At 49.2% G+C, this 10,378-nt stretch overlaps 2 protein-coding genes across 2 annotated transcripts in view; one reads left to right on the top strand and one right to left on the bottom strand.

Moving 5' to 3' along the window:
* Positions 1 to 1,532: 1,532 nt before the first annotated feature.
* Positions 1,533 to 3,722, bottom strand: PNMA6F (PNMA family member 6F). The gene is made up of 2 exons (XM_023752986.1): positions 3,299 to 3,722; positions 1,533 to 3,142 (listed from the first exon to the last, which is right to left on the bottom strand). The coding sequence occupies exons 1-2, from the start codon at positions 3,720 to 3,722 to the stop codon at positions 1,533 to 1,535; spliced, it is 2,034 nt and encodes a 677-aa protein (XP_023608754.1).
* Positions 3,723 to 4,519: 797 nt separating this feature from the next.
* Positions 4,520 to 10,378, top strand: part of ZNF275 (zinc finger protein 275) — a 25,569-nt gene continuing 19,710 nt past the window's right edge. Inside the window, 1 exon segment of the mRNA XM_023752985.1 lies at positions 4,520 to 4,619. Coding sequence (XP_023608753.1) covers positions 4,520 to 4,619 — 100 coding nt within the window.

The following is a 10,378-nucleotide window of genomic DNA, read 5'->3' as shown; positions in this document are numbered from 1 at the left end:
TTGTTCCTGCCAACTACACCATCCAGCCCAGAGGATTTCACAGCCCCCATGGACCCTGCCCCTACCATACCCCAATTCTGACTTGGAGTCCCAGGCCACTGTTCTTCCCCAACCCTGTCCCCAGCAGACCCTTCCCTCAATTGCCCACCACAGAGCCAAAACTCAGATGAAACATTCAATGATGTTTATTGAAGAGAAATATTTATTGAATCCATTGAAGAAAGGGAATGACAGCACAGAGAGGAACTTCTAAAGGCCAATAGAGCCCATAGGTCACACCCCCTTCTCCTGGGGTCCCTAACGAGGTGCCTTAAATGTCCCCACACTGTGGCCCTCCCTCCATAGTCCCCCTCCCTGAGGGCCCTTTGATTAGACTTTGTAGGACAGTGGACACAGTTGATGTCCACTCACTGCAGGGCTCCCTCCCCCTCTGGACGACATGTTGGGACCTGGCTCTGCCCTAAGGCCTGCACAGGACAGACACAAGACACTGGAAAACACAGCAGGGGACATTCCAGCATGCTGAGGAAACTGAGTCACAGGGAACAACAGGGTGGCATATCAGAGCACAGTCCCCGTGGAGCCTCCAGCAGCCGCCTTCTGTCCCTGGTCTATTTTTTCCTGCCAGAGGTCACTGGGTGAGCGCCAGACGCGCCCTGGTCCGTTCTTCTCATCCATTCTTCTGGGCCCGGGCTCGGGGTCTCCGTCCGGGGTGGGAGCGGTGGTGGGGAACTGCTCAGAGAAGAACACACACATCTCCACAAGCACAAGCAGCGGTTTGCCTAAATCTACACCGAGAAAGCAGAGGCTGAGCTCACGACACTGGACGAGAGCTGGCAGAGCCTTGGCTGGCAGTGGGGCTCACAGCACGTGCCGGGGCTGAGAGGTGGCTGCCCCGGGGGGGGGGGGGGCTGGGCAGGATACCCACCTGGGTTCACACACACCAGGTGGTTCTGCACAGGCTCCATGGCCTGTGTGTGTGTGGGAGGGTGATTACTTGACACATGGGTCATTATGGAGTTATGAAAAAATGAGTTGGGGGCTCCCCAGGAGATGGAGGATGGGAGTTCAGAGACTGGCACCCCTGTGATGGGCCCTAAAGTCTCCCAGTTCCACGCGGGTGGCAGATGTCTTCAGGTGCCCCTCTCCTAGGCTGAGATGGGCTGCTCAGCCTAGGCACTGCCTGACCTAGACCTGCAGGAGCCAGAGCATTCTCATCTCCCTGAATGGCGGGGAGGCCTTGGCAATGCTCCCAGGCCAGCTGCCCAAGTTGGCAGGGGCTGGGGCTGAGGCCAGGTGTAGTGCTACCATGTGTGGGCACCTCTCCTCATCCCATTAGGTGGCAAGTATGGTCATCTTGATGACTTGGAAGGGCTGATGGTGGTGGTCAGGGCCCCTTGGGAGTAGTGGGGGACCAAGGGGCAGGGCAGACCCTTCCATGGGCCCTGTTCCCCATGTAGGGTGAGGTGGCCTTCCCCTGCCTCCAGGGCTCTGGTGCCCCAGAGAACAGGAGGCCATTGAGCCTTCCAAGCTTACTTGAAGGAGGGCTCAGGGGAACTCATCTTCCCAGACCCGTCCTCACTTTCTGACTCCTCCTGGAAGAGAATGAGCTCCTCCTCGTGGGGCTCCTCAGCCTCCTCATCTTCTTCCTGGGACAGGCCCTCTGGGTCACCGCCAGGACCTCCTGAGCCCACCCCGAAAGCAATGCCCACGTGGGCAGGCGAGGGCCCTGCCTGACCTAGACCTGCAGGAGCCAGAGCATTCTCATCTCCCTGAATGGCAGGGGAGGCCTTCGCGGTCTCAGGGGCAGGGTCTGCCCTGGTGGCATCACCGGTTTCAGGAGCAGCCTCATCAGGATCAGCAGTGGCAGGACCCCCCTCAATGGCCAGTTCCTTGGCCAGAGTGGCCTCGGCACTATCTTCCTTGGAAAGGGCAGCCTGGGCTGCATCTTCATTGGCTGGGACGGCCTGGCCAACATCTTCATTGGCTTGGGCATCCTGAGCTGCATCTTCATTGGCTGGGGCGGCCTGGCCAACATCTTCATGGGCTGGGGAGGCCTGGACAGCATCTTCGTGGGTTATGGCGGTCTGGGCTGCATCTTCATGGGTTGTGGCGGTCTGGGCTTCATCTTCATGGGCTGGTGCGACCTGGCCAACATCCTCATGGGCTGAGGCAGCCTGGGCAGCACCTTCATGAGCTAGGGTGGCCTGAGCAGCAGCCAGTCCTCTAATGTCCACCCAGGCCCTTTCTTCCCCCTGAAACTGCTGTCTCATGGTCGGAGTGGCCTCACATGCCTCTGACTCCCGAATGAGCCGAAGCATCTCCAGGAAGCCAGGTGATTTCTCCTCCAGGTGCATCTTCTTCAGCTTGTTCAGGAGCTTCTCATTGGGGCGGGCCCGCATCAGCACCTGCTCCATCCGTACTTCGTCTGCCACGCCTGGGTGGATGGCCTCCTTCTCCATGGCCGCGTGCAGCACATCTTCCAGGCGAATCACATAAGCAAAGAGAGTCTCCTGGGGCTGCTGGGCACAAGTCACAAACTTCAGCCTCATGACCGCCTGGCTGTCCTTGTTCTTAAACACCAGAGCCAGCGCTGACAGGCATTCCTGAGCAGAGATGGCAGGGTTTTCATTCAGGAGGCCATAGATGAAATTCTGTGCTGGCCCGTGCAGGCTCTCCACCAGCCTCCTCCGCCGCTCCCTTTCTGATATGTGGCGCCACAGGTACAGCATGTCATTGGCGTGGTCCAGCCAGCTCGCAAAGGACTCATTCTTGTGACCTGGCTGTTCATTGCCATAAAAGTCTCTCAGTTCCTGGTAGGCTATATTTTCCAGCACAGGCTTCAGGGCCTGATTCCATTGCTGGATCCAGGCTTCCTCCTCAGCTGCACCTCCTGCCTCGGCTGCACCTCCTGCCTCGGCTGCACCTCCTGCCTCGGCTGCATCTCCTGCCTCAGCTGCAGCTCCTGCCTCGGCTGCATCTCCTGCCTCAGCTGCACCTCCTGCCTCGGCTGCATCTCCTGCCTCGGCTGCATCTCCTGCCTCAGCTGCAGCTCCTGCCTCGGCTGCATCTCCTGCCTCGGCTGCATCTCCTGCCTCGGCTGCATCTCCTGCCTCAGCTGCAGCTCCTGCCTCACCTGGAGCTTCTACCACATCTTCAACTGAGGCCACGCCTGCAGCTCCTTCCTCACCTGCAACGCCCTTCTCACCTGAGGCCCCTGCCTCATCTGCAGCTCCTGCCTCACCAGGAACTCCCACCACATCTTCAGCTCCTTCCTCAGCTGCAGCTCCTGCCACACCTGCAGCTCCCTCCTCACCGGGGGCTCCTGCTTCACCTGCAGCTCCAACCGGCTGTGCGGCTCCTGCTTCATCAGCCGGGCCAGCCACCGCTTGCCTTTGGGGCTGTGCAGGGAAATTGGGTGCATCCTGTGACTCAGAGTCAAAGACCTGAGGCAGGAAGATCACAGTCCAGTCCTCTTGCTTGCCCGGTATGTGTCGGGGAATCAGATTTCGGTTTAAATTGTCAGCAAACTCAACCAAGGCGACCCTGCACCCAAGCTCCCTTCTGAAGACATTGCCCAGCACTCGGTACCTGCCCAGGGGCCACAGGGAATCCTGCAGGGCCTCCTGGAAGTCCTCCTCCTCGCAGTCGTCAGGGATGCCCAGGATGAGCACAGCGCGCTTTGAGTTCACGCCCATCCAGCGGCACCAGTCCCGCAGCATCGTCAGCGCCATCTCCCAGACGTGGGGGCGGGGGGGAAGGGGGGGAGTAGACGCGATAGGAAAGAGGTGCGCAGACTGTCGCAGTCTCTGCTGGGGCGGTCTGGGAATGCAAAAGGGGGGGGGAGGAACGTTGGTGCCACACAGCCCACCCCACCTCCTCCCAGGACAGTTCGCGCCCCCACCCCCTACTGCCGCATAATCCCCCACTGCACCCCTCACCTCCGCAACGAGAAGACCCCTTTGGTCTGGGCTTAAACCCCTGATCCAGCCCTAGCAACTGGAGCCCCTTCTTCCATCATCTGCAAACCCCCAGCCAGGAGCCCTATCTATCCTTCCATCATCCGCAAAGCCCGCAGCCAGGAGTGCTCCCACCCTCTCTTTCCTAGAGCGGGGCTAGAGCTCCTGCGCTTCCTACTCTGACACAGGCAACCTGTAAACCCGCTGCCGCAGCCCCCGCAGCCGCAGCAGAGTCCAGGGCCCCTCCCCCACCCGCTAGAATGGACCCCTCCGCAGCCAGGAGCCCACTCCTCCCCAGACCCCTGCAGTCTGGTACCCCACCTCTCCTTCCCTCCCTTCCCCAACGGCACCCGCCAAGGACCCCCCTCCGCCCCCACTGCTTCCCGCCCGGGCTGAGATCCGACCCCTACCCAGGGCGCTGGTCCCCGGAAATTCTGGGGTCCGGCTCCAGCGAAGTCCCCAGTCACCTGCTGACTCTCTCCTCCTCTGCAAGCGCTACCGCGGGGCGGGGGCGGGGGCGGCGGGGGGGTACCGCCTGCGGGCTGCGGAGCCCACTGCGGATGCCACCGCAGAGCCCTGAAGTCGGAGAGTCAGAAGATCGTGTCCTAGGGCAGCGCAGTCCAGGGGTCTCCCGGGTAGCTCCCTCGGAGTTAAAGCCAGGTGGGCTTCCCGGGGCTTCTAGAAGCCCCGGGTAGATGAGGCAGACAGATCTCTGCGTCTGGGTGCAGGGCAAATGACTGGATCCGGAGAGCACGTGAGGAGGCGTCAGTGTTGCCCTGGCAATGGGGGTGCGCTTGGTGAGGCATTCATGAGGCAAGGCCTGGAGCCTTCACCCATTGGTCCTCCAGCCACAAAATGGCCTCCATCAATAACTGCAGCAAATATGGGGGTGCAGGGGGGGCTGAAAACCAGGAGACAGGGGCCAGAGGGACCTAAGAACAGGTCCCCAATGCCCCCTCTGCAGTCACAACCTGCCCTCATTAAGCCTGGAATCTCCACAAGAGAGGCAGGCTAGCTGTTCCCATGCCAGCATCCTCATCACACCTCTTTACACTGTGAGGCCAGCTCTTAACCAGGCAGGCAGCCATTGCAGAGGAAGGTCTGTGGGCTTGTGTGAGCCCAACACAGGAGCCATACAAGTCACTGAACATCTGTGCCCTACACCTGTGAATAGGCAATAGAAAACCTTTCCTTACCATACGTTGCTGGATTTGACTGGCTGATAGGTAAAGATTTTTGCTAACTGTTCATGAGGGATATTTTCCTGTAATTTTCTCTTTTTTTCTTAACCATCACTTTTTTAAAAATATATTTTATTGATTTTTTACAAAGAGCAAGGGAGAGGGATAGAGTTAGAAACATCGATCAGCTGCCTCCTGCACACCCCTTACTGGGGATGTGCCTGCAACCAAGGTACATGCCCTTGACTGGAATCGAACCCGGGACCCTTCAGTCTGCAGGCTGACGCTCTATCCACTGAGGCAAACTGGTCAGGGCTTATCCATCACTTTTTAAATCAAGATTTATTTCCAGGTTTATCCTAGCTTCACAAAATGAATTGGGAATTGTTCCCTGCTCCCCTATTTCCTAAAAATGTGTGAGATTGGCGAGTTTCATTCCTTAAACATTTGCTGGAATTTACCCATGAAGTCATCTGGGCCTGGATTGTTCTTTTGTTGTGTTTGTTTTGTTTTCAGGAACATTTTTTTATAGTAAATTAAATTCACTTCTAAGAAATAGGCCTATTCCTATTTTATATTTAACCTGTTGTCAATTTTGATCAATTGTTTTGTTAGCAAGGAATTTTTCAATTTTATTGAATTTATCAAAATTGTTGACGTAAGGATCCCCACAGTAGCCCCTCATTATTCTTTTAGTATCTGCATGATTCTATACCGATAGCCCTCTTTCATTCTTGATGCTGATGATTAGTGTACTTCTTCTTCTTGATTAGTCTTGCTGGAGGTTATACATTTCATTGCTCTTCTAAAAATATATGGCTTTGTTCATTTTCTACATAGTTTGTTTTCCATTGCATTTTGTCCTGCTCTTATCTCTGTTATTTCTTTTTTCTACTTATTTTGGATTTACTTTGCTTTGCTTTTTCTCACTTCTTTAGATGGGCTATTAGGGCATTGATTTTATGCCTTTTTTCTTTCTGATATGATTTAAAGCAATAAGTCTTCCTCTAATCACTTCTTTGGCTGCCTCCCACTAATTTTGATGTTTTATTTTTATTATCATTCAATTTTACATACTTTTAAAGTTCCTTTGTGTTTTCTTCTTTGACACAAAGAAGAAAGTGTGATGTTGAATTTCCAAACATTTGGGGACATATTATTGTTATTAATTTATAATGGAACTCCACTGTGGACTCAGATAACTTATTATGTAAACCTTCACTTTTTCTAAATGTGTTGAGGCTTGTTTTTATGGCCCAGTATTTGATCTATCCAGGTGAATGCCCTTGTAAAGAATCTATAGTCTGCAGTTGCTGGCTATAGTGTTCTGTAAATATCAATGAAGTAAAGGTAGTTGTTAATGTCATACAGATCTATATATTTACTGATTTTTTTTGTCTAATTTTATCAATTGCTGAGGCAAGGGTGTTAAAATCTCTGGCTATAATTGTGGAAATATCTCTCTCTCCCTTTATTCTGTCAAGTTTTATTTCCTACTAGAGGCCCAATGCACAACATTCGTGCACTGAGGGGGGGAGGGTTCCCTCAGCCTGGCCTGCACCCTCTCGCAGTCCAGGACCCCTCAGGGGATGTCTGCCTGCCAGCATAAGCCCGCTCCCTGGGGCGGACATCCCCCATGGGTCCTTAGCGCTACAGCGGAGGCAGGAGCCCGCCACTGCTGCTGCGATCGCCAGCCGTGAGCCTAGCTTCTGGCTGAGTGGCACTCCCCCTGTGGGAGTGCACTGACTACCAGGGGGCAGCTCCTGCGTTGAGCATCTGCCCCCTGGTGGTCAGTGCGCATCATAGCAACGGGTTGTTCCGCCATTCGGGTGATTTGCATATTTGCCTTTTATTATATAAGATAGCTTGAAATTCTGGGTGCATTGGGTGCATACACATTTATGAATTCTATGTGTTTCTGACTAGCAGGCAGTTAGCTAAACTCAGACTCCAGATTTGGTCTCCCCTGTATTAGGCACCAACTGAAATCTCTGCTCAGCTTTTTTCTTGGAGTGCATACCCAACACAGGGCTCCCAGAGATTTGGACAGAGTGTATATGCCAAACGTGGGTTCCCTGTTTGTGGTTCTGCCTCTTTAGGATATTCCCTCTTGCTTTCCCTCTGCCCTGGTCACCCTGCACTCTGCCCTCTGGGTCTCTGGATTTTTGGCATCCAACATGGCATCCTCTTTAGCCCGATCTCACACATGAACAAATATGCAGACAGGAAACTCAAATTCTACCAATTGTTTGAGGAAGAAATAATGCCAACACTATACAAACTCTTCCAGAAAAATGAGGAGGAAAGACTACTTCCAACTCAGTCAATGAGGTCAGCATTACCTTTATATCGACTCTATACAAAAACATATGACAAGAAAATTCTAGACCTATATGCTCCATGAACATCCATGCAAAAAAATTCTAAACTAAATTTTAGCCAATTGAGTTCAATAAGAAACAAAAATGATAGCATAACATGACTAAGTAGTTTACCATGAGAATGCAAGTTTCATTTAAACATTTGAAATTTTATCGATGTAATTCAGCATATTAACAAACTAAAAACTAAAAACCCTCTAATCTCTATCTTAGTCCATTTGTGCCAGTATAACAAAATATCACCAACTGGGTGGCTTATAAAGAACAGAAACCGATTCCTCAGTTCTGGAGGCTGGAAGTTCAAGATCAAAGTGCCAGTATGGTTGAGTTCTGGTGAGGGGTCGCTTCTTGGTTCATAGCCAGTGCCTTTCTGTGCATGTTCTCACATGGTAAGGGATCTCTGGAGCCCCTTTATAAGGGCATTAATCCCCCTGAGACCTCATTACTTCCCAAAGATCCCACCTTCTAATGCCTTTGGGGGTTAGGACTTCAACATATGAATTTTGGGGAGGGACACACTCATACAGTAGCAATATTCTCAATAGATGTAGAAAAAGCAGGATATGACATCCATTCCTGATTTTTTTAAAAATCACAGAAAACTAGGAATAGAAAGGAACTTCCTCAACCTGATAAAAGACATCTATAAAAAACCTACAGCTAGGGGAGGGAGGGGGTAAGGAGGAGAGATCAACCAAAGGACTGGTATGCATGCATATAAGCATAACCAATGCATACAGACACGGGGCGGGGGGTGAGGGCATGAATGGGAGGGGGGAGCAATGGGGGATAAGGACACATATGTAATACCCTAATCAATAAAAAAATATATGTACTATAGAAAAAAAACCTACAGCTAACATCATCCTTAGCGGTGAAAGGCAGAATGTCCCCTCCCCCCCCCCAAATCAAAACAAGACAAGGATGTCCACTCTTTCACTTTGTAATCAACACTGTACTGGAGGTTCAAGCCTGAGAAATTAGGCAAAGAAAAGAAACATCATGCAGATCAGAAAGGAAGAAGTAAACTGTCTTTATTCACAAATGACAGGATTATCTATGTAGAAAATACATGGGAATCTACAGAACAGTTCCTATAACTAATATGTGAGTTTAGCAAGTTGCAGGACTTAAGTTCCATATACAAAAATCAATTGCATCTCTATATACTAGAAATGAACAATTCTAGATATTTAAAAAATTCAAAACAATACCACTCACAATAGCATCAAAATATGCAACACTTAGGAATAGATCTAACAAAAGATATGAAAGACTTGTACATTGAAAACTACAAAACATTGCTGAGAGAAATTAAAAGACAAAAGAAATGGAGAGAAAGGCCTCATTCCTGGGTCAGAAAACTTAATGTTGTTAAGATGTCAATTTTCCCCAAATTGACCTACAGAATTTAATCCAGTCCCACTCAAAATCCCATCAGACATTTTTTCTGGAAACTAAGATGATTCTAAAATTTATATGGGAATGCAGAAAACCTAAACTGGTTAAAACAACACTGAAAATAGCAAAAGTTGTAGAACTTACACAAATTAATTTCAATAATCATTCCAAAACTACAGTAATAAAAACTGCATATTATTGGTGTAAAGATAGACAATACATCAACAGAACAGCATAGAGCCCTAAATCCGCACATTTATCAACAGCTGATCATTGACAAAGGCACAAACAGTACAGTAGAGAATGGTAGTCTTCTCAACAAATGATGCTGGAAAAACTGGATATTCACATGCACAAAAATGAACTTTGACCCATATCTCGCACTACATACAAAAATGGACTCAAAATGGATCAGAAATCTAAATAAATATAAAGCCTAAGACCATAAAACTTCTAAAAGCAAAGAAAATCCGGTGACCTTGAATTAGACAAAGATGTCTTAGGTATGACACCAAAAATATAATCCATAAAAGAACAGCTTGATAAATTTAGCTTCATCAAAACTTAGAAATTCTGTTCTTCAAAAGACACTGCTAAGAGAATAAAAAGACATGCCACCAACTGGGAGAAAGTATTTGCAAAGCATATACCTGAAAAAACACTTGTATCAAGAATATATAAATAGTTCTTACAACTTAATAAGACAAGCAACTCAATAATAATAAAATGGACAAAATGTTTAAGCAGACACTTCACTAAAGATAGCTAATGAGGATATGAAAATATGCTCAACATCACTAGTCAAGGAAATCCAGATTAAAACCATAATGAGGTTATACTACACACCTATTAGAATGGCTACAATTAAAAAGCCTGACCATACCAAGTATTGACAAAAATGTGGAACAACTGCAACTCTCTTACACTGCTGGTGGGAATGTAAAATGGTACACCCACTTTGTAAAACAGTTTGTTCATTTTTTAAAAAGTTAAACATACCTCTACTATACTATCAGCCATATCATCTCTCAGTACTTACCCAAGATAAAAGGAAATATATGTCCATATAAAGGCTTGTACACAAATATTCTTAGCAGCTTTATTCACAGTTGCTCCAAACTGGAGACATCCCAAGTGCCCATTAACCAATGAATGAATAAACCCATTGTGGTATAGTCATGCAATGAAATATTATTCAGCAATAGAAATGAATGAGCTGTTGGTACACGCAACAATATAGATGAATATCAAAATAATTTTGAGTGAAAGCCAGATTTTTAAAAAACACTTATTACATTATTCCATCTATATATATAAAAGCCAAGTGACCCGAATGACTGGTCCCTATGATGTGCACTGCGGTGGCCAACCAGCCTAATAGGGGCCCCAATTGGGCCCCCAACATCCTGCAGCCCCTCCCGCAGCCAGCCCAGCCCCTGATCGCCCCCCCCCATTC

The sequence above is a fragment of the Myotis lucifugus genome, unplaced genomic scaffold, assembly GCF_000147115.1.
Source record: "Myotis lucifugus unplaced genomic scaffold, Myoluc2.0 scaffold_40, whole genome shotgun sequence".
NCBI classification, from domain to species: Eukaryota; Metazoa; Chordata; class Mammalia; order Chiroptera; family Vespertilionidae; genus Myotis; species Myotis lucifugus.
Note: the sequence above shows the minus strand (reverse complement) of the source record. Positions and strands in the feature narration are given on the sequence as shown.

Coding starts and splice junctions, on each gene's coding strand:
- PNMA6F (XM_023752986.1), bottom strand. CDS start 3,722: ATGCTGCGGGACTGGTGCCGCTGGATGGGCGTGAACTCAAAGCGCGCT. Junction 3,143..3,298: donor CGGTGAGGAGGGAGCTGCAG/GTGTGGCAGGAG, acceptor ATGTGGTAGAAG/CTCCAGGTGAGGCAGGAGCT.